At 39.6% G+C, this 24,281-nt stretch overlaps 2 protein-coding genes across 10 annotated transcripts in view; one reads left to right on the top strand and one right to left on the bottom strand.

Annotated features, from left to right (window-relative positions):
• Il18 (interleukin 18) overlaps positions 1-24,281 on the bottom strand; it is a 28,444-nt gene that overhangs the window by 3,730 nt on the left and 433 nt on the right. For 2 of the 9 annotated variants that reach the window (XM_027412135.2, XM_035443674.1), the window contains exons 2-6: positions 21,426-21,546; positions 14,783-14,961; positions 3,445-3,531; positions 2,280-2,294; positions 169-303 (exon numbers count right to left, since the gene is read on the bottom strand). In XM_027412135.2, coding sequence (XP_027267936.1) covers positions 169-303; positions 2,280-2,294; positions 3,445-3,526 — 232 coding nt within the window. In that variant the 5' untranslated portion in view covers positions 3,527-3,531; positions 14,783-14,961; positions 21,426-21,546. Of the gene's footprint in view, positions 1-168; positions 304-2,279; positions 2,295-3,444; positions 3,532-8,029; positions 8,142-10,167; positions 10,290-12,857; positions 12,987-14,782; positions 14,974-21,425; positions 21,547-24,236; positions 24,256-24,281 lie in introns of those variants that run through there. The other 7 variants (XM_027412134.2, XM_027412132.2, XM_027412133.2 and 4 more) reach the window with 7 other exon arrangements.
• On the top strand, positions 19,815-22,893 carry Tex12 (testis expressed 12). The gene is made up of 5 exons (XM_027412136.2): positions 19,815-20,204; positions 20,485-20,563; positions 21,454-21,565; positions 21,658-21,709; positions 22,440-22,893. Exons 1-5 carry the CDS (start codon positions 20,200-20,202, stop codon positions 22,582-22,584), a joined length of 393 nt encoding a protein of 130 aa, XP_027267937.1. The 5' UTR covers positions 19,815-20,199; the 3' UTR covers positions 22,585-22,893.

Raw genomic sequence — 24,281 nt, 5'->3', positions numbered from 1 at the left:
ACACTCCTCACTCCAGCTAATAAAGGGGTGTTCTCTAAAGTGAAATTATATTTACTACTGTGACTTTCCATCTAAGGATGGGATCTGACATTTGAAAATGTGGACAGTAAATGGAGTGGGAAGAATTCGTGGTCACCTTTGTATTTTTAAGTAAGTAGAGAAAAGTACCCCATATGTCAGCATCAGTCATATCCTCAAACACAGGTGACTTTCTTCTGTCAACGAAGAGAACTTGGTCATTCATATTACGTACTACTGTGCTTACACGGTCAAGCCTGCCAAAGTGGTCTGATTCCAGGTCTCCTATAATATACATTGAATCATTAATGGTAAGTTGTTTTATAAGATCAACAAACAGACCTAATAATACTGTTTCCAGAGTCAGCACAACCCTCTGTTTTAGAAGCAGCAGTGAGCAAGCTGCCTTTTGTGTTTCAGTCTGCTTCTAACAGCACACCAAAGTGTTTCCTGTTTGCACTCAGAACTACTCTCCCTCCACAGGTTCAGATATTTTAGTTTCTGGCCAGTCTCCTTTATTTTCCTACACTTTTATTCTTGCTGTCCGTTTTTAGACATCACGAAGCCTTCCTCTATTCTCCTGTCTCTGGAACCTCTTCCATAGCTGATCTTCTGCCTGCTTTTCCCTTCAGAACTGCACCTGGTGGTGTTTCATTAGAGCAGTTTTTTAGTACCTTAAGTCTTTAACCAGCTGCAAGGTGGTGGTGCCCCTCTTTAATGCCAGCACTCTTGAGGCAGAGGCAGGCAGATCTCTATGAGTTTGGGTCTGGTCAACAGACTGAGTTCCAGGACAGCAAGGGCTACACAGAGAAACCCTGTATTGAAAAATCCAAAACAAAACAACAAAAAAAAACCCAAATCCTTTTTTTATGTAAATTTGAGAACTGTGCCACCACAGGCTCATCAATTGTCAGTACTTTGTTTTCCAATTGAGCTCTGTGTCTCACAGTTCACAGATGTAGTTTCTTCTTTCTCTCAGGAACTTTACCTAGCATCTCTATTTTCCCTTTCAGGGAATACGTCTCTCTTCCCCCCTTATCCCCCCCATCTCTGCTTTTCTCTCTTATTGCAGAATATTCCTTTACAGTGTGAAGATGTGTCACTGTGATTGGTTTAATAAAATCTAAATGGCCAATAGCTAGGCAGGATTTCTGGACAGAGAGCTCGGGAACAAGAAAGGAGGAGTCAACAGCCAGACACAGAAGGAACAGACATGAAGGAGAAGAGGTAAAAGTCATGAGTCACATGGCAACACATAGATGAATAGACGTGGGTTAATTTAAGTTATAAGAACTAGTTAGCAACAAGCCTAAGCAAAGGCTTAGCTTTCATAATTACTAATGAGGATCCATGTCGAAAAATCCATCCTCTCTCTCTCTCTCTCTCTCTCTCTCTCTCTCTCTCTCTCTCTATCTCTCTCTACACACACACACACACACACACACACACACACACACACACACACACACACACACACTTCAGTACAGGGTTTCTCTTTATAGTTTTGACTGTCCTGGGACTTGCTCTGTAGATCAGGCTGGCCTCAAACTCAGAACTCTGCCTGTCTCAGCCTCCCAAAGTGCTGGGATCAAAGGTGTGTGCCACCACACCAGACTAGGGAATTATCTCTTACTAGTACACTTATAAACTCAATGGAGGGAACATTTCTTTTCCTCTAACAAAGAAAAATACAGGAAAAAAGTGCCCTCCAATGTCTAAGGCAGAGCCACTTGCACTCTGTGTGTAATGGACTGAAGCTTTGATTTGCCAGTTATCCCCTTTCTTCTACCAACCTGGCATTTCTACTCCCTGGATTTTATCCTGAACAAACAGTGAGACACGTGTGCTTACACTGTACAAGAATGCTGCTGAGTGTGCTGCTGCTCACTTGTGGCCCTAGCACTGGAGAGGCTAAGGCAGGAGGATCACAAATTTGAGGCCAACCCAGTAGTTAAGGTGACATCTGGGCTAGTCTAGGCTATATAATAACAACCAGTGTCAAGTCAAACCAGACAACAGAAATCTCCAAGAACCCTGCATGGGTGGTGTAAACAACAGTAGTAAGATGAAAATAACCCAAGTCCATTAGCCGAGGAACTGAAGTTTTTATTATGTTCTCACCATAGAATAATCTGAATTTAATATAACTGTGATTATTAACTACCAAGGAAACATCTCTATGGACAGTTTCTCCCAGCAGACAATGGATGTGTCAAGTGCCTTCTAATTTGCAAAGAGAGAAAAATAAATTTATACTTTACCGTCATCATCTTCAGCTAAAGGGAGGAAAAGAGAAACACAATATATTAATTTACATAGTACAGCTCAACACGTCCCCTCCTTGCCCGTTAGCAACTCTATTCTTCTTCCACCACCGCACCCAGGGTTTTAATATTTAATCTCTGTCTGTCCTGGAACTCATTTTGTAACCCAGGCTGTCCTTCAACTCACAGAACTCCGCTTACCTCTTTCTCCTAACTGCTGAGATTAAAGGCATGTGTCACCATGTCTGGCCCCACTCCTTACTCCCTAACCTCTGTGATAGTGATGGCTCTATTGGCCTCCATTAGGGATATCACATGACAAGCATTCTGGAGCCCTTAAAATTAAGCGCATTAGGGTTTTTGTGTTTGGTATAAAACTTAAATCCTGGGCTGAGGAGATGGCTCAGTGGTTAAAAACACTGTCTGCTCTTCCAAAGGACCCAGGTTCAGCTCCCAACACACACATGGCAGCCCATAACCCTCTGTAACTCTAGTTCCAGGGGACCTGACACCCTTTCATGGCCTCTAAGGGGACTTCCTGCACCTAATGCTCAGGTAAGCATGCAAGAGAAACACTCATGCACATAAAATAAAATAGTAATAATTAAAACATTTAAATCCAGGATTTCTAAATCTCAATACATAGCTAAAGTATTTTTTAGTGAAGTGGAAAACTTTCCTTTTAAAATTATTGTTTAAATGACAAGCCATCTAAGGATTTTCCAGGAAGCTGCCAAAGAAAGCTGAACTTTGAGTGAAGTCAAATCACCCATGGAATCTTAGAAGGTTTTTTTTTTTTTTTTCCAAATATATTCACATGAATGGTGTATACAGAATTCTAGGTCTAGAATATCATGAATTGCATTTCTTTTGGGAAGCAGTGTTTTCTCAATGATACATTTTCAGGATGGGCACCAGATATCATCTTGGTAAGCTACTACTGCTGGAGTGCCTCCCCATGAGGTGGGGCAGGGCACTGAGACCTTGGGAATCTGTTTTTGTTTTTGTTTTGTTTTGTTTTGTTTTGTTTTTAAGCGAGGGGGTTCATTAGCATTACAGTAGAATTTGTTGACAAGCAAGAATCCAAGCTCATTTCATGATTTCCTTTCTAGCTGAATACCTGTAACCGAGCCTTGCATTTGTCTCATTGGTTTAGACTTACGTGTAAAGTAAAGTGTGTTGTCAATAAATGCCATTTCCCTGAAGTTGATGCAAGAGCCTTCTTCTTGTACGGCAGCCATCATTATTCCTAATGAAAGTAAAGAGTCACTCATGAAGAGGCAAAGACTGCAGTTTGTACACATAAAATGAACAAAGCCCTTACCTTCTAATTTTTTTAAGATTTATTTTTGTCTTATATGTTTGGTATTTTGCTTGCTTGTATGTCTGTGTACCACATACATGCAGTTCTCATGGAGGCCAGAAGAGGACATTGGATCCCCTTGAACTGAAGTTACAAATGGTTGTGAGGCACCATGTGGTTGCTGGAAACTGAACCCCAGTTCTCTGGAAGAGTAGCCTGTGCTCTTAATTGCCAACCCATCTCTCCTGCTCCTTAATACTACCTTTTAAACTTCTGCATTTAGCCGGGCGTTGGTGGCACATGCCTTTAATTCCAGCACTCGGGAGGCAGAGGCAGGTGGATCTCTGTGAGTTTGAGACCAGCCTGGTCTACAGGAGCTAGTTCCAGGACAGCCTCCAAAGCCACAGAGAAACCCTGTCTCAAAATAAATAAATAAATAAATAAATAAATAAATAAATAAACCTCCATATTTGAAAGTCATTTATTACTCAATATGCTGATAAATCTGTGGTGTTTAGTAAAAGTGAAGCATCCATCAATAATACTCACATTTATGTCCTTTTACAAACTGTTAGTTGTTTGTGGTCAGGAGAGTGCTGTTTCATAATATTTTAAAGGATGAATATATGGCTCACTATTGAATGATTGGTTTCCTGTTCACTGGTGATGCTAGAAATACATCCTCAACTGGGGACCAGTTCGATCTGAACTTAAAGCCCAGTGACCTCCTGTAGATGAAATGCTGAAGGTTCATGTTCTCTCTGATACAGTGGTAAAGGAGAGATAGAAAGTGGTATTTCCACCTGGCGTCTGGGGCAGGGTGGGAGAAGTCTGAATGTCCCTGACAGTTGGTGGGTTTCCTCCGAAGGCAGCAACAGCTTTTGTTCTGAAGTTTGGCTTGTCTATGTTTGTGTTGAGTAATACATAAATATAATGTTTCTTCAAAAAACTCAATTGTGTTTGCCTTTTCCCTCTCCCTTACCCTACTCTGCACTTACATGTGCTGATCCTTCCAGAACTTTTTCATAGAGTAAGGGCTTGTTGTGGAGTTCTAAGTATGAGAAATCTGTGACTTTGGGTAGAAAAAAAATACACATTTATTCTTTTATTTCTAAGCTGAAATGTAGTACCCCTCCTGTTGTTATGTAGGAAACAAACTATAGTGCCCTGGCCCTGCTACTAATGCTCACGTATTATCAGCTACCGTTGCTACCAGGCATCTTGAAACATTGTTTAAGATATGGCTGTTTATCATTTTGAAATTACCCTAATAGATCTTGTTGCTTAATGTATAATAATGAATAAAAACCACTATTTAAATTGTTAGATTTCTTTGGCAGCACTTGTCAGGTTGAGCCAGAAGGATCCAGAGTTGGAGGCTATGTAGTAAGATTTCTACCTAAGGCTCTGTCTCAGCAGCCACCTCCTCAGCTTTTAATAACTATTCTAATTTAATGAGATTCCTCCATGTACTTTAATGTGAAAATAATGGGTCAGACGAAAGCAGCATCCTTAGGGGCTCTCTGCTCCCTTCCACTGTCACTGGCAGGTTCTTTTGATCCCTTTTTCTCCTAAAGGAGGAAAGAGACTTCTCTGTTCACTGTCTCCTGAAGGTGGGTCCACTGAAGAGTAACACAATTACCTTCAATTGTTTTGTTTTTTTTCTCTTTTGAGACAGGGTCCTGTTGAAATCATAATCCTCCTGCCTCAGCAGCTTGAGTGTTGAGATTCCAAGTGTGTGCCACTGAGTCCACATCTGACTCTGGGGTCATGCTCCCTCCCCCAACAGTAATTATCACTCTTTAAAGCCACCTTTAAAGTCACTGAGTATGGTTTACAAACCATACTCTACTTCCTCTCTTAGGAATGTATCCAAACTTAGCCTCTCCGGCTTTCAGTAAATTTTCATGTTTCATGTAGCTCAGGTGTTTGTGTTAATAATCTCTTGATTTTAGTCAAGATTTTTATTGATTTTGGTCAGTAAATCTTGATGGTAATGATCACAGTCAATCTCTTTTTAAAGAAAAAAAGGGGAATAGGATATAGAAGTGAATACTCTGTATTGGTATGGATTTTACTTATTGACACAACTTTAAGGTCAATCTTGTGATATGTACACTTGTTCAGGTATTGTATTTAAAGAGATCTCTTAAAATGTAATGCATAATTAAATACAGATTGTATATAGTCAGGTATAATGCAGTTAGGTTAGTTAGGTTTTCTAGATATACAGAGATGTATTTGAGATGGATGGATATTCTTTAAACCTTTCAAAGACCTACAGAAATATGGCATTTAAATAGTTTAGGGTTTTTCATGACAGTGAGACACAACTGCTCCTGGCAAACCAATTACATCAGAACGCAGGATAGGCATCGAAGAAACTCGTTATGGAGTTTGCCTTCAACATGGCAAAAATAGCCATTTGGGCAAAAAACTGCTCTTGCCTAGACTGTTTGATAAACTGGACATGCAGGACCCACAGGAAAGTGACTGCTGAACTTGCAAAACAAGACAGTCCTGAAGGGTTCCTGCTTCATGGAGAAGTCTGCCAGACACATTGTGGCCTATAGGCTGAAGATGGATGCCCCAACATTACAGAGGAACTTAAGTCTCTCCCTCTGTTTCATTTCTGTCACCCTCCCTTTCCTGTGCTGCCCTCCAACTGCCCCCATAAATTGTCTAGCTTTAGGTATTGTTACAGCTCTAGAAAACTGACAAAAATAGTAGTATTTAGACTGTGCTCTTAAGAACTCCCTAAATTTCTTTTAAAATAACCTGAGATCAAGTACTTACAGTAGAAGAAGGAAATTAAAACTCAGTTGAAAAACTTAATTTTAGTGAGGCTATCCTAAAGTATTTGTTATGTGGCAGACATTTTAACAATTAGACCTAGGTTCAGTTCCTTATATCCAAATGTGAATAGTTATTAAATGTATTTTATATTCCAATAAATAAATGGGTAAAGGAACTGAACATGCAGTTCCCAAAAGAAGTACAAATGACTGATAAATACATGAAAAAAGGCCCACACCTTCAGCTACCAGAGAAACGCAAATTAAAATACATTGAGGGGCTGGAGAGATGGATCATTGGTTGAGAGTATGCACTGCTCTTGCAGAGGATCTCAGTTCAGTTCCCAGCACCCACATCAGGCATCTCACAATTGCCTATAGTAGCCTATAATCACAAGCTGCAGGTGATCTGATGTCTCTGGCCTCCAAGGGACCTTACACTTACATGCTCATACCCCTCCACAGATGCACAAGCATACACGTATAAAACAATAAAAGAGAAATATTGTAAAAGTTACATCAAGTTTACATTTCACCCAAGTCAGAATACCTATCATCAAGAAAACACAAAAACAAAACAAAACAAAGAAGAAATTCCAAACAAAAGCCAGCAAGGATGTAGAGAAAAAGGAACCCTTCTACATTTCTGGTAGAAGTGTAGCTTAGTTTAGTCTCTACGGAAATAAAAATGGAGGTCCCTCAAAAAATAGAATTATCATATTATCCTGCTATATCACTCCTGGGTATATACCCAAATAAATCACAGCCATACATTGTGGGGACAGCTGCATATCTGTGTTACTCATGGCACTGTTCACAAGGGCCAAGTTATAGAATTAGTTGGTGTCCACCGGCAGGCAGATGAATAAACATATATACTTATACAAAGGACTATTATTCAGTCATACAGAAGGATGAATTACATTACTTGGTGGAAAAATGGTTGGAACTGGAAGTCGCCATCTTAAATGAAATAAGTCAGACTCAGAATGACAAGCATAACATATTTTCTCACAGATGCTGAATCTAGATTTAAAAACTATGAAAGTAGAAGGGAGATGATTTGAAGGAGGAAGGGGACCCGAAAAGTAAAGGGTGGGACTCTATTTTGATTTGCTATTAGTGAATTAATGGCTTATGTTGTCTTCTCTAATATTCTATAATGTACCCCCCCTCTCTCTCTCCAGGGTTTCTCTGTGTAGTCCTGGCTGTCCTGGAACTCACTCTGTAGACCAGGCTGGCCTTCAACTCACAAAGATCCACCCACCTCTGCCTCCTGAGTGCTGGGATTAAAGATATATGCCACCACTGCCCAGCTCATATTTTTCAAAAGCAATTTGCCTGAAATAGAGCAAACATTATGGATTTTAAAATTACTATTATTTACTGTAGTGAGTGAATGGTCTTAGAGAAGGACTCAGGTAACCTAAAAATACTACTCCTATGACTGGAGACACAGCTCAGTGGTTATGAGCACCGACTGCTCTTCAAGAGGACTCAGATCCATTTTCAGCACCCACATGGTGGCTCACAACCATCTGTATCTACAGGTCCAGGGAAGCTGATGTCCTCTCCTGGCCTCCACAGGCAACAGTGGTACATGCAGGCATAACATCCATATACATAAAATAAATTATTTATTAATTTACCACTCCTAAATGGGTCTGGTGGTCCAGGTCTGTATTCCCAACATTGAGAAGCCAAAGCTATAGGAACATGAGTTAGCAAGGTGCCTCCCTGGTCTACATAGTGGGGCCCTGTCTAAAAAAAAAAAAAAAAAAAAAAAGAGGTTAGGGATGTGGCCTCAGTGTTTGAGAGCTTGGCTGGAATGCTCAAGGCTCCCCCTTCAAAAATCACAATAACAACATCCAAACAAACAAAACACTCTTCCCCATACTTCTTGTACTTGTTTACCATTTAATCTCTCAACATCTAACATGAGTCAACTGTGGGACTAGAAGCTGAATGAAACTTTGGTCCCATCTTCCAGTGACTCAGACTCCAGTGGGTGGGACAAGGTGTGATGGGTGCTGTAGGAGCTGGAGTTGGAAGAGATTCCTCGTGGTGGTGTAGGAGTTAGTGTGGTGATGTTAATCTAATAAGGACAGAGGAGTAGCCTTGTCAAGTGCCAGGGAGCGGGGAGGCTGGGAGACCAAGGCTTGCTTGAGGTTTCATCATTTTACCATACAGAGTGTAAATGTAGTCAAAGCCTTCAGAAAGGATTCTCACATACTTCCAAGACTATTTTGTCCCTGGTAATAAGTGTGGCAGTGTGGAGGTACCATTCTTTGGGTGCACATGCTGACAGCCATCAAGGTGGACGCATGCCTTCGTCCCATGCACCTTCTCAGCATTAATAACAATGCTTTGTGGAGTGCCTTCTCTTCACACCTTATCATGGTGGTACTTTGGCCCTCTTAATACTGTAGTCTCCCATCTTGCTTGTACTAATATACTTAGAGATTGTTCATATCACAAATAGTAACATTGTTATCAGATCTGAAAATATTTAAACCTGGGTGTGTTGGTGTACACCAGTAATCACATTTGGTAGGTAAAAAGGGCTGGGGTTCAAGGTGGAGGCAGGAGGTTCAAGATTTTCTTCAGTGACACAGTGAATTAGAGTCCGGTCTGGGTTTTGTGAGATCCTGCCTCAAAAAGGCAAAAAAGAAAATAAAAATCATTTTGATGAAACATAGTATTATATGGCTGGTGAGATGGTTCTGGGCACTTGCCACCCATATCTGGAGATCTCAGTTCTATTCCCAGAACCTACATAAAGGTGGAGAGAACTGACTCCACAAAAATTGTCCTTTGTCACACACCTGTCTCATGCACACATTGTAATAAAATAATAACTTAATAATAGCATTATAATCCAGTGTGATGGCATAGACCTGTAACCCAACTACAAGTGTCGTTAAGACAGGAGGCCTGCTTGGGTAACTCAGAGTGAGTTTAAGCTTAGGTAATTTAGCTCCTGTCTCCAAACTTTAAAAAAAAAATGTAACAAAAGGAAGGTGGAAGGTTGGAACTAGGGCTCAGTGTGACAGCTTCTGAAATATGAAGGGAATAGGTTAATTTATACCATAGTGATGGAGGTGGATCATCCCACTAGGGTAAGGTCTTCTAGTTGGCAATAGTGCAAACAGCTTACAATCCCCTTGACCTAGCAGCTCTGAAATTATGCCAATCTAGACGCAGGATTTTATTTAATTCATTTATTTATCTATTTATTTATTTATTTTGGTTTTTTTCAAGACAGGTGTGTAGTCCTGGCTGTCCTGGAATTCTCTCTGTAGACCAGGCTGGCCTTGAACTCACAGAGATCTATCTGCTTCTGCCTCCGGAGTGCTGGGATTAAAGGTGTGCACCATACCTCCAACCTAGACCAACGTTTTAATTTGAAAATATTCAAATTATTTTCAATTATTTATAAAGTTAAACTGTTATTTTCCTATGTCATTATTTGGATTTTGCCTAATGTAATTTAGAGGAACTTGCAGTGAAGTTCCTTTGATGAAAACCAGGGAAGGAGAGCAGGTAGTAAGTCTTGTTTCCTCAGGCTGAAAAGGTCAGTCTCCTCAGGTAGGAGGAAGACAGGTTAAACCCGAGTTTTTAAAATGTCATTCTATTTGGGGACACACCTTAGAACTTTCCTCAAAACCCGGTGAAAGGAAGAAAACCAGGGAAGCCTGAAAACAAATTGATCAAATGGAAGACTTTCTCACTCTCATATTTCCTAATTTATATTGTTCTATGTATTTACTTTGAAGTTTTCACTTACATTGTTCCCACATCCATTAGCTCTAATGCATCATGATTGCAAGTATAATCTCTTCTTCACTCCTCTCCCCATTTTTCTCTGATTCCTTCTCATTCATGCTTCTTTGCTTACTCAGTTCTAATCTACGAAATACAGTTCCCAGTGGATAAGAATGTCATGAACATTTTATCTAATAGTTTATCTAATAGTCTCTTGCATATGTATTGTGTAACTGTTCATGCATGCATTCCTCTGTGTGTGTGTGTGTGTGTGTGTGTGTGTGTGTATGTGTGTGGTGTATAGATCAGAGGACAATTGTGGCTATTATTCATTAACTACCATCCATCCTTTTAGAAAGTGAAGAAACAATATTTATTTTTATGTATGTGTCCACATGTCTAAAGTCAGAAGACAACTTGGAGAAGTCATTTCTGCGGCCAGGCATCCTTATCCTCTGAGCCAATTTGCTGGCCACACCCTTTTTTCTTTTTTTGAAACAGGACCTCTCAGTGCCTTGGAACTTGCCTACTGGCTAGACTGGATGGTGAGCAAGCTCCAAGATGGATCCACCAGTTTCTGTCACCTTAGCACTGGGATTATGAGCTCACTGCATCTCTCAGTTTTGCTTGCTTTTTAAACTCGAATTCTGGGGATTGAACACAGCTCCTGGAGTACTTTTCCAGAGTTGTCATCTCTCCAGGCATCACCTGATATTCTCATAAAGAGTCTCCCAGGAGCATATAGCAAGAATTGAGTCTTCCAGCAATACCACTCTTGGGCATATACCCAAAGGAAGCTCATTCATATCAGAAGGGCATTTGCTCAATTATGTTCATAGCAGCATTATTCGTAATAGCCAGAACCTGGAAACAACCTAGATGCCCCTCACCCAAAGAATAAAGATGTGGTACATTTACACAATGGAGTATTACTCAGTGGTTAAAAAAAAGAATGACATCTTGAAATTTGCAGGCTAATGGATAGAACTAGAAAAAAGCATCCTGAGTGAGGTAACCCAGACCCAGAAAGACAAATATGGTATATGTATTTACTCATAAGTGGATATTAGATGTAAAACAAAGGATAACCAGGCTACAATCCACAGTCCCAGAGAAGCCAGGTAAAAAGGAGAATCCTAAGAGGGACACACAAGGAAGGCCCCTGGAAGAGGGAATAGTTAAGATCTCCTGGGTAAACTGGGAAGGGGTTGAAGGGAGGGGATGGGGGATGGGAGCATGAGGGATCCTGGAGATGGCCAAGTTGGGGGAGGAACAGAGAGGGAGAGCAATGAAAAAGATATCATGATAGAAGGAGCCATTATGGGGTTAGGGAGAAACCTGGTGCTAGGGAAACTCCTAGGAATCCACAAGGATGACCCCAGCTAAGACTCGTAGCAATAGTGGAGAGGATGCCTGGACTGGTCTAACACTGTAATCAGATTAGTAACCACTCTAGCTCCCATCATAGAATCTATATCCAGTAACTGATGGAAGAAGATGCAGTGATTCACAGCCAAGCACTGGGCTGAGCTCCTGGAGTTCCGTTAAAGAGAGGGAGGAGAGATCATATGAGCAAGGTTGGTCAAGATCATGAGGGGGAAAACCACAGAGACAGCTGATCAAAGCTAGTGGGAGCTCACGGACTGACACCTGGGGAACCTGCATGGAACTGAACTAGGCCCTCTAAATGTGGTGACAGTTATGTAGCTTGGTCTGTGGCGGGGGGTGGGGGTGGGTGGGGGGGGGGGGGGGATTGGGGGTGGGGAGGTGGGGGGAGGAGGGGTTAATAGTGGGACCAAGACTTATCCCAGGTGCATGAATTGGCCTTTTGGAGCCCATTACCTACGGTGGGATACCACCTTGCCCAGCCTGACTCAGGGGGAGGGGCTTGGTCCTGCCTCAACTTGGTATCCCAGACTTTAGTGACTCCCCATAGGAGGACTTAATCCCTCTGAGGAATGGATGCTTGGCGGGTAGGATGGGGAGAAGTGGGGAGCCAGGAGAACAGAAGGAAGGGGGAACTGGGGTTGGAATGTAAAATGAAAAAAAAAAAAACCTTAAATTAAAAAAAAAAAGAATTGGGTCTTCAAAACAAACAAACAAAAAAATTGGATAAATGTATGAAAACTAGCCCACAGAGTGAATGGCAGAATAGCATGATGAATATTAGGTCACATGAGGTCCAATTTTGCCTGGGGCAAGTTACTTAATTGGGGGAAGGGTCTCAGTTTCCTCATTTGGAAAACAAGGAAGCTGGAGGGCAAGGTTTTTTTTTTTTTTTTTTCCCCAGCCCCAGCATTCTGCAATTCTAGGCTATAGCTAAAGCTGCCAAGAAAGAGCCATTTATATGGGGCAAATGTCCTAGTAGCTGCTTCCTCCTATGGTGGTTCTTGACCCGTGGGTCTTAACTCTTTCACAGGGGTCACCTAAGACCATCAGAAAACACAGATTTTTACATTATGATACATAACAGTAGCAAAATTACAGTTATGAAGTAGCAACGAAAATAATTTTATGGTTGGGGGTCACCACAATATGAAGATCTGTATTAAAGGGTCCCAGCATTAGGAAAGTTGAGAATCTTTGGAAGGCAATACACAGCTATAGAATATTATTCAGGTAGAATTTTTAAATTGCTAGGAGCTTTAAATTTTAGTATTGTATTAAAAGTAAAATGCCTTGAACTTGAAAAGCAACTATGACCCCATTTACCCTGTCTGTGGAACTCCAGTTCTGTGGAATAGGTGGGCTGAACCGGGGGGCCTGCTACATGATTAAATCTCTACAATCAGGTGGGAAGTCATCTTGACAGCAGCAAGATCAACACTCAGCATTTCAATTCTTTAAAAAAACAAACAAACATGGGATTGACATGTAAAATAATCTTGTTTCTAATTTAAATAAAAATGGAGAGAAAGAAAAAACAAACACAAAAACAATCAAACAAAAACAAAGCAAAACAAAACAAAAAAAAGCCTTCATTGTAACCAGGTATAGCAACACAAGCCTATAATCCCAGCACTTGGGAGACAGAGGCAGATCTTTGTGAGTTCAAGTCTACTCTAGTTTACATAGTGAGTTTAAGGACAGCCAGTGCTACAAAATGAGGTCCTGTCTCAAAAACAAACAAACAAAACAAAAACAAAACACCTGTATTTTGTGTGTGTGTATGAGTGTATAATGGCATATGTGTGGAGGACAGGGACAACTTTGTGGAGTCGATTCTTTCCTTCCATCTTGATATGAGTTTCATGAATCAATTGCAGGTCAGCAGGTTTTGAGGCAGTACTTTTATCTGTTGAGCCACCTCACTGGCCAGGTGACATTTCAGTTCAATAAGTCAGTTAGCACTTGACAATCATGCTATCTTACAAATGTGTGTACGTGGGATGTGGAAGCAATGGGGGGCAGAATACAACAGGAAATTAGATCATTAATAATAGGTATATTTAATCAACTGTTAAGTATAGGCTTGACAAAAAGAAAAAAAAAGTTCAAATGAAACTGAGATACTTGGATACTTGGAATGAGTATGTGTGAAAGGAAAGTCAATGTTAATTTTGAAGACTGCTCCATATTTGAACAGAGGGACAAGGACATTGGGGAAGAGTACTTGTGTGATGGGGAACAGTGATGTGGTGGGGGTGGGACGGCGGGTGGAGCAGTTCTCTCCTGCAGTGAACAGAAGAATATGAAGGGTTTTGAGAGTCTCGTGGAAGAGTCAGACCCTGGTTAACAGCATAGGGAAAGCGCTGCAGGTAAGAGGTAAGGCACTCTGCAGGAGTGTGTCAGAATTTGGTCGGCTGAAAATAGGCAAAAAGTAAAGAGATTAAAGACATCTTGGTTGGTTTTATTATTTGACTTCAAAATAGAGATAATTTTATTCGGCCCTTCCCATGTGAAATAGTCTTCCTGGGGAATGCTATATTATCCAAGTACAGACCTGCCCAAGACTTCTGCTGCAGATCTTATGATTATCAGCCTTGTGTTCCCTTTTACTTTGACAGAAGTGGTCTGGGGTTGAGACTTCCTTTATCGCTCCAAAAGCAGAGGTTCTGAGCGGTTCCTAGGGTAGCTGAACCTGATTCCAGTAATCCCAGGGTGCCACTTGCCTTTTAGAGCTCATATTCTTAGAAGTGGACCAGAGAGTATCAGAGGTGAAGTCAGTGTACCATCGAAACAGTCTGAAAACAAAGCAAGAAGAACTCTGCCCTCTTCCTTTGGGCTGAACAGTAAAGAGGTTTGTAAAAATACGAAAGGCTGTCTCTAAGAATGTTATTGAAGAATACATGTGATGTACTTTACAATAAACCACTAGGTGACTACTTGAAATTTTTTCAGCTTTCAATTTTTTTCTAGCACAGTGCATTACAGTAATATGGAAAATAGTCAAGAGAAAGAAAGGCTCTCCAGGGTCCTTAATAATCTTCACAAGATAACAGAGACTCTGTGCCCTGAAGTGACACTTTCCCACATCTAGTAGAGAAAAACAACCTGTTCCCCACTTCTGTTCCTTATGTGATTACTGACTTCCTGTCTTGGTGATTGAGGAGACGAAATTCTCTCAATAGCATTTTTAGCTTATTTACCCCTAGTTGTTATGCCAGTGTTTCCAAGTAGAGAGAGACATGTCTTACCTGGGCTAAATAGTTGGCTCCAAGAAGAAGTGATCTGGAAGCTGAGGCCTCTTTCCTCTTCCTGATACTGGAGTTGTAGAAAGGAGGTGGCAGTCCTGTCAGCCGCTGGAGGAGGCAGCCAGGAATACAGAGAGCATGGAGGCACAGAGAGCTTGCAGTCTGGGTGTGGATCCAGCAGTCTGAGAAGAGGACTGAGGCGTGAGGAAGGAGGAAGGAGGTAGCAAAGGGAGGAGACTGCCTGGCACGCCTCAGACCCGCCTCCAAGCTTGCCTTTTCCCAAGGCACACTTGCAGCAAAGTGTTAGAAAACATTCCTTTAATGTAAACATCACTATTGGGTGAATCATCTCTTCTGAAAAGCTGGGGTATGGCCCTTCCCAGGTCCTTGCCTCCTTCAGAAGCTTAGGAAAGCGACACAAGGAAATGAACCTGCTTGGTTAATTAGAGCATCCTTTTTCACATCGGCCTCTGTTCTGAGGCTCTTGTCACACATGAAATGCTTTTGCCTTAACACACTGTAGAATTTCTGTAATCTAGTCATTATACCTAAAATGCCCGTAAAATATATTTTTGGGGAAATACGTAATTTGTATAGTATTTTCTTTCTTTCCCTTTAAGACTTTATTCAGGATTTTTCCTTCCCATGCTCAATGTGGTATCACATGACACATGATAGGGGCTGTTCAGAGTTACTTCTCAATGGCCTGGAAACAGCCCAAAGATATTCATAAAGCCTTTTTTTTTTTTTTTTTTTTTTTTTTTTTACAGTCACATCAAATGCCAGCCCAAATCTATATCATAGAATTTTTCCTGTGTGTGCATATGTGGGAGTTGTACATTCATGTAGAGACAGAACTGTCCATAATGATTTTTGAGACAGGGTCTCTTACTAAGACCTAAAGTACACATGGGATTTGGCTAGCTAAGCTAATATGCTAGTGAGACCCAGAGACCTGACTGTCCCCACCTTCCCAGTGTTGGGGTTACAAGTGTGTGCCATCATGCTAATAGGCTTTTTAAAAAGTTTTTTTTTCCTGTGTGTATATGTGTGTGGGGGTTGGGAAGGTAATTCATGTGCCATAAGTATATAGATGGTCAGAGGACATCTTGCAGGAGCAGGTTTTCTCCTTCCAGCATGAGGGCCCATGGATTGAACTCAGGCTTTAGGCTTGGCAGTAAGTGCTTTTATGTGCTGAGCCATCACACTGGCCCTATGTCAGGCATTATTATTATTTTTTTTTTAATGTGAGTTAGTTGGGGGTTGAACACAGGTCCTCACACTTGTGTGGCTAGAACTTTACGCTGAGTGGCCTCCTCTGTCCCACCATTTGATTTTTTTTTAATAAAAAACTTGAGTAAAAATAGACTAAAAGCTGGGCACAGTAGCTCCAGTGTCTAATCCCAGTGCACCTACAGGAAATGAGAAGTGTGGACAAGAGAGTCCCCAGAAGCTCCAGGGCCAGCTAGCCCGGGTAATTCAGTAGCAAGGACACCCTAGGACTGACATCAGAAGCCTGTCTTCTCACTGCCACATGCATACTGTGGCATGTTAGCACTTGCAGGCTTCCTGTCCCCAAGACAAAGGCAAACCAGAATCATCTATTCCTAGGATGAAATATGACTTAGGGAGATTATTTTGTAAAGTTTATCTTTAACTCATCAATACAGCTTTCTAATTAACTCATTGATATAGTCTTCTAAAATGTTACTTCTAAAGACAAGAGTGCAAATATATCTGTGAAATAAAAGCTAAATTGTTGCTTTGTTAGCAATGGAATCAGAAAGTGACTTTTTTTTTCCAGTACAGAAATGGAAAGAGGGCTTCTAAAGTTAGGAAACAAAATGCTGTGTAAGCAGGTAGTTTTGAAAGAAAAAAAAAAAACAGGGTAGAGTTTTAATTTCCTAAAGTCATGAAAACATCATGTCCATAGCCATGATTACAGAGGAAGTTGGTGGTGAGATATTTGGAGGGACTTGGTGTGATACAAGGTTCTTTTTTCTATGATATAGAGTAAGCTATATTTCTGCATCCTATATATTTTATCGACCTGTTGCCAGTCCTTGGAAGATTCTAAGGCTCTGGCTAACCAGAACCATCCACATCTTCTCATTACCCATACAATGAGGGAAACGTTAAAACCAGAAAAGAATATAATATGGTTTTCTTTTAATATGATGAAAACATTTATGCATTAGGATAGAATCCTTTTTTTCCCTTGAAATATTTTAAGAACCAAACGAATAATTATGTTTAGATATAATACAATGTGAAGGTTGGGAGAGGAATAGACCAGCATCACTCAGACTTTTTGATTTAATGGACTTTAAAAAATAACAGTGCTAATAAAAAAAGAACAGTGCTAATGATAATGATATAGGATAGTTAAGACTTAAGTAGGAGGATTGATTACAAGTTACAGTTTGTCTCAAAAACAAACAAAACCAAATAAATAGTGTAGAATATTATATTTGCTGGGAATGTCTAAAAAGTTCAAATCCTTACATTTTTATTTTGTGTTTATACAAAAAAATTAGAATAAAGTCATCGTCTTGCTTTTTGTTTGTTTTTCAAGACAGGGTTTTCTTTGTGTAGACCCAGCTGTCCTGGAATTCACTCTTTAGAACCGGCTGGCCTCGAACTCACAGAAATCTGCCTTCCTCTGCTTTCCAAGGGCTGGGACTAAAGGCATGGGCCTCCACTGCCTGGCTTTAGTCTTTCAATAAAAGATGGTCTTTAACTTTGATATAATGTCATATATCCCAGGATAGCCTCAAAATTAGCCAAGGATGACCTTTTAAATTCCCGATCCTCTAGCCTCCACCTTGCCAGTCCTGGAATTACAAGTATACACTGATTTATGGGTGCTAGAGATTGAACCCAAAGGCAGCAAAGTCCTGTAAAACGAACATATCCAGCTTTATAAAAAGTTTATTACTTATTGCAGGTAGTAAAAATTTCAGAAGAGACAACACACTTTCAAGTACCTGCAACCTCCCATATCGGGGAAGGAACTAGTTAGGCAAAATTAACAAAAGTAAAACAAAAACAAAAACAAAAACAAAAGACCACGTGTTAAATAATAGCATTTTAAAATGTAAAATTATGTGCTCAGGGTTCATTGGAGGCATGCCATTGACCTTTGTTTTAAGAGGGAATACTGTTTCTACACCAGGTTGACTAACCGGAAAGAATTTAGGAAGTTTGTCTGTGAAACCTCAGGTCAAAGTCAGCATGTACAAGCACCCAGTAAAGTTAAGCCTCGAGTGTGTGAACCATGCGGATTACTAAGTACTTTTTGAACGCTAATTAGGTCAGCTACACTTAACTGACATATCCATAAAGTCACTTTCTTTTTAAGGGTGTGATTCAGAGTTTGGTCACATCAAAGGGACGCAGATGGAGACTGTGCCAAACGTGCCCTTTTCCTGAGAGGAGCAGGTGGGAAATATTTAATGCTCATCTGCTGAGTACCTCCCTCCTTCCTAGGGACCAGTTTCGAAGTTTAACTCTAACTTCTCCACAGCGTGGGAAGCGGGCTTTCTGTTTCTCGAAGGTTCCAAGTCAAGAGAAAAAGGCGGGAAATAAACGGAAGCCAGGCTCTAAGCGGACCCTGCCAGCGAGGCCGTCACGTGACTCACGCGCTGCCTGCTGGGAGCCGTGCACGGGGCGCCTGCGCAGAGGAGCACGAAGCCTTCGCTGTTGTGCCGCCGTTCTGAGGGAGGCAGGTCGTGGCCGAATCCCGGATCGCGAGTGGGACAAGAGGGTGAGCGAGCGCGCTGCGCGTGACGGGGAAGTGGAGTGGGAAGGAAAGCAGCGGGTGGGGGGCCTGGTGTGGGCCCCTGAAGGTGTGAGGGAGGCGAGGGAAAGAGGCGGGGAAATGGCGTGAGGAGACAATAGCGTTTGCGAAGAGAGCACAACAGAGCGCCGGAGCAGCAGTGGTGGCACACACTCGGAGCACGGTAACAGGAGGATTGCTGCGAGTTTGAGTCCAGCCTCGGCTATCCTGTGGGTTCCAGGCTAGCTTGGTTTATGTGGTGAGTTTCAGTTCCGGAAAATCTGAAACCAAACCAACCACCTCCCGCAGAAGAAAACCTAGACAAACAGCCGCAAACACTTGCACCAAGGTGCCGCCTTAGATGTGTATAGCCCCAAGTCACCGACATTTTCGTAGAGTGAGGACCTACCTGCCGGTAAACCCAGACTTTGGCTAGTTAGGAGTTTTAAATTATGACATAAATCACTTTTACAGGCACAGAATTGCCTAATTATACAAGTTTTATTGTGTGTGTGTGTGTGTGTGTGTGTGTGTGTGTGTGTGTGTACATTGTTAGTTTGAAAAAAGAAAACAGCAAAAAAGGGAAGAAGACTTTTCCCTTGTGTGGTTTCCCTGAAATACTTTCTAATTTTTAGGAAACTCAGTGCATCCACGCGTGCATTTTCTGCACGTTACTACACTAGCTTAATACCCTGAAGGTAATGATAGGCATTTGGAAGTACTGTGCTGAAGTTTGAAGTGTCTTTATAATCTGCTTTTTGATCTTGTTGCCATCATATGCATATTATAAGTATCTGGATTCTCTATAGTTTTAATCTAACTCGTGGTATTTAAAAGAAACATCTACGCGTGTGGCAAAGGCCTTTAATTCCAGCACTCTGGCCGCAGAGACAGGCAGAACTCGAGTTTGAGGTTAGCCTGGTCTACAAAGAGCGTTCCAGGACAGCCAGGGTTATACAGAGAACCCTGTCTCAAAAAACAAACAAAAGAAGAGAAGCAAATACTTTGAATGTATAAAGTTCTTCAACTCTAAGATATAAAGCCCATCCTTTAAAATTCCAATGCCTTTTCAAGTTTAAACCTTAACAGTTCAGAATTTATTTGGTGCCTTATTAAGGTACGGGTAGTGTAATGGAAACAATCTCAGACTAGAAGAACAAAGAGATCCTGTTTCTGGAATAACCTAGTTTTATTTTTTTTATTTTTTTATATATTTATTTTTTAATTTTTAAATTTTTTAATTTATTTTTTTTAGCTTTATTTGTTTAAATGTGATCAACCATCTCTAGAGTTCCCCTCTTTCTTCTTGAAAGAACAAAAGGAGGGGAGCTCTAACCTCTACATTTTAAGAATGTATTCTTCTTTCATATATTACATTCCAACTTAGTTTCTCACCCTCTACTACTCCAAACCTCTCTCTCCCACCTCCCCTCTCACCCAGATCCACTCGTCCTCCCATTTCCCTTCAGAAAAGATCAGGCCTTCTAGGGATCGAAACCTAATATGGCATAACAAATTACAATAAGACCACACACGGAGGAAAAGAGTCCCAAGAGCATCTAACCTCTACTTTTAACAGTAAAACTTTACAAAGAGAGAAGAATCTTAAATGTTCTGATGCTAAAACAAGATAGAATTGCTAATGAGGTTAGTTGAGCTCATTTTATATAGACAAGTAAGTTGAAAGTGGTCTCAGATAATGGATGACCTTGGATGCCATGTGATAAAACTTGAGTTTACTGACCCAGCAGGTTTTTGAATGAAAAATTTTGAAAGATAGTATGAAATAGAGAAGAGAGAAATTAAGTTTAGGTGGCAGATCAGGAGAGCAGAAATTAATTATGGTAGAAGTGGGAAAAAGACTTGGGTGAAGAAGACTATAGTGTGGAGCTCATACCTAAATTTGACAAATCTCTAAACTTTATAGCTTGTGCTTCCAGAGTATAATGGCAAACCACCTCGTAAAACCTGATTCTAGAAACTGTAAGAGATCAAGAGAATTGGAGGTAAGCTTTATCTTCCTGGAGCATTTTATTGTATTTTACCTATTTCTGGTTTCTTTTCTTCAAGAAAGTGCCTTTGATAAGTAAAACTTAGTGTTCTCATAATCCCAAGGGGGAGGACAGTACTAGCAGGAACTATGTTGACTCTACCTAACTTTTCCACTAAGAATAGACCTATAAAAATCTACTTAGGAATTTCTTCTTGGTAGTTTATGGCCTTAAAAGTAACCAAAGTGAGTCCATGTGTTTTTGATACATGGGACTTTACATGCATAATTATTTTGCTAAGATGAGTAAGATCCTTACTATGCTGTAGGCAGGTCTAGGGATTGTACTTAGATAATCAGATTTCAGTGGTTAGTGCTTTCTTTCACTGCTGGAGCCATCTCCACAGTCTTATATTGCAAAATTTTGCAACAATTTGGCTGTTGTCTGAGTTACAGTTATCATGTTATAAAAATATCCACTGGTGCAAGATACAAGACTGTTTTTTTATTAAGAGTTAAAAGCCGTTTTCAAAATCTCAAAACTGCACAAAATTCAGTATTTTGAGCAAGGTGTCTCTTGTGTCTAAAGGTTTCCTTGATGATAAAAATGTAAATAACTGGTATAGAATCTCTAGCAGTCGGCTTTTTAATTTTATTTATTTATCTTTTCAGTGCTTTCCGAGTCTAGTGCTTTCCTATTAACTAATCCCCAGCCCCAAGCCTAGAGTTTCATTTATAATTCTGAAATACTGGGAATTAAACCTACAGCCTTAAGGATGCTAGGCAAACACTGTAGTAAGAACCCTGTCCCCAATCCCTCTGAAAAGGTTTTGTTTGCTTTTTTAATGAACAGAATATATGTGTCTTAAAGATCTTACCATTGATCTGTTTTCTTTCTTTTCTTAGCCCCAGGTATCAGATAGTTCACAGGTACCCTCTCTTGGAAAATCGGATTCTTCTTTCTCTGAATGTTCTGGACTCCTTTATAAAGAGGATGCCCTGGAGAAGGATTTGAGTGGTAATGTATAAATAATGCTTGTATTTATGTGTCTTGACTATATCACGAAGAAACTTCGTTAGATTTTACAACCTACTCAATTTTTTGAACAGATATGAGCAAGGAAATTAATCTGATGTTGTCTACATATGCAAAGATTTTAAGGCAAGTAATTATGATACTTTGAGTATTTTTATTACAAATCCCTTTGTCCTGAAAAATCAGTAATGAAAATTTAATTTCATGGCTTAAAAATCTATCTGATAATTAGAAATTTGAAGTCACAATTTTATCTTAATTCCTTATAATAGATGAGTTGATTATTTTAAGGGAGTAATCCCCAACTTACCTATCATAATTTGTCATATTTCTATCGCTAATACCAGAATGAATGTATTTTGGTTTCTAGATGGTAGTATCTTTAAATTTTTATTCAGATTTATTCTCTGAGAATATTATTTTTTTGGTGAAATTTGTGTTAATGGGGTTGTATTAAAGATAAATATTTCATATATTTATATTTTATTAGTATACATTTCAAGGCTGAATTTAAATATTGGCCTGAGAATTTGAATTGTTACCAGGTGGTTTATAAGCTACTGGACAGTCACTATACCTGCAAATAGTTTGTTTAATTTTAATAATTTATATAATTTATAATTAAAGGTAACTATATAAGATGCACTTTCTGTGTGTCAGGAGACTTTTTAAATAGCCAAAAATATTTGCCGGACTGATTTAACTTTTTCTTGAAGAATGTTAGTAAATTAATTAAGCTCTATCATAGGCAAAGCCATGAAACTGAAATAGCTAACAGATACAGTATAAAGAACATGATAATGATGGCATGTCTAGACTATAACTCATTTTAATATCAAGCCTTTTTCCCTATTAGTGAGAGAGCAGCAGTAGATGCATCTTATATTGACGAATTAGATGGACTCTTCAAAGAAGCCAATATTATTGAAAACTTTCTGGTACAAAAAAGAGAATTCCTGAAGCAGAGGTTTACAGTAATTACCAACACCCTGCACAAGTAAAATACCTATACCAACTGAAAGTCGGTTCCTATTATTGCTGTATTCTACTTGTTAAAGAAAATATATGTAGTAAACTGTAACTTTTTCTAAATTTAAAAGAGGTTTTAAGGTGAACAGTAATATGAAATTTGTAATCTTTCTTTTGAGGGTCAAATATTTGGCACATTATATAAAAATGTAAATTAAAAATTATATATGTGTTCTTTTCTTTCTCCTTTACTCCTAAATTGTGTAAACCTTCTTAAACTGTGAAAGAGAACTCTGTTAATTTGATTATGCTTAACAATATTTGTTTAAATAGCAGCTAATTTTGGAGATAGTTTTAGAATGTTTTTCTTGGTTAGTATTATAAAACAACATTAAACATTAAATGTAATTTATGTCCAGTTTTTCAACATATAATAAAATATAACTATGTGCTACTGCTATTTAATATTACCATTTAATTATTTTTACTTATAATCATATATTTGACTAAAAAGTTTGGCTTGAAACAATTTCATGTGATAAAAGTAATAAAATAAAAATGGAAAGTTACTATAGCCTGACTATTTTTTAGGTGTCATGTTCTATGGAACCCAGGTGAGTTCATACATTTGCCTCAACCTCCTTAGCATCAGCACTAAGGTTATATACCACCAAGTCTGATTGTCTAAGTACTTATTACCTATTAACCACATTGATTTGTGAAGTTGATGAATTATATTTAGAAGCCTTAGCTGTAAGGTTGATGAGATGAAGATTAGTACTATGGAACTGAGGATGTCAGTTTATACATGGCTTTGGCAGACCACTTCAATCCTATGAAAATGTGAAGTTGAATTTGGTCTAGAAGATCTCTTATGAGACTAAATAACTCCTCTTTGTATACAAATAAAGTATGGCTATGATTTTATTCAAAATGGCTTATGTAATATATAACTACATTAGTTGGATCAAAAAAAGTCATAATCTCTACCTTCAATCATATAGACAATTTGGTTTTCCAATATGTATTTTCCAATATAAGGAATTAGAACTTGGGTACATTTGCATAGGGCACCACAAAGAATTTGTATTTTTAAATTAGGCAGAATCTTACCTTGCTGCCTGTAAACTTCAAAATAATTTTTTATTTCATCAGGTTTCCTGTTTGTTTGCTTGAGGCAGAATCTATGTAGCCTTGACTGACCTAGAACTCACTGGGTAGACCACTCTGACCTTGAACCCTCAGAGAGATCTAGCTGCCTCTGCCTCCAGAGTGTTAGAATTAGAAAGAAAGGAAAGAAAGAAAAGGAGTGGGGTCCTGAACCCTATTTCTTGGTAATTTTGCTTCCTAGCAGTGTTAGCTACTTAGATTCTCAAAGATACTTGTGAAAGTACTTCATGGTGTTCTGTCTGTGCTTTATTGTGAGAAAATGCTTTTTTATAAGATCAGTGAATGTAGAAGAAAAGGGATTAAATGAAAAGGAGAAGGGTGAGCTGTGGCCTACTCGTCTAAATTTGGACTTTATACTGTGTTTGAGTCATTCAGAAGGAGAGAAATTGTGTAATGAACCCCTGAATCTGGTTCCATGGACTTAAGTACAGGTGGGGACAGATTCCAGAAAGGGATGGCCAAGGAGGGAGAATATAATTGGTCTGATTTTAATGTCGAAACAAAGATTACTTACAGTTGGTTGGGATACATGCCGTGGAACTGAGACTAATTTTACCAG

Source organism: Cricetulus griseus, chromosome 4 (assembly GCF_003668045.3).
Source record: "Cricetulus griseus strain 17A/GY chromosome 4, alternate assembly CriGri-PICRH-1.0, whole genome shotgun sequence".
Taxonomy (NCBI): Eukaryota; Metazoa; Chordata; class Mammalia; order Rodentia; family Cricetidae; genus Cricetulus; species Cricetulus griseus.
Note: the sequence above shows the minus strand (reverse complement) of the source record. Positions and strands in the feature narration are given on the sequence as shown.

Bases quoted from the DNA above. Each gene is read 5' to 3' on its own strand.
- Tex12 (XM_027412136.2), top strand. The intron at 21,566-21,657 runs GTAATGTATAAA...TTTTTTGAACAG, and splicing joins CCTGGAGAAGGATTTGAGTG to ATATGAGCAAGGAAATTAAT. The intron at 21,710-22,439 runs GCAAGTAATTAT...TTTCCCTATTAG, and splicing joins ACATATGCAAAGATTTTAAG to TGAGAGAGCAGCAGTAGATG.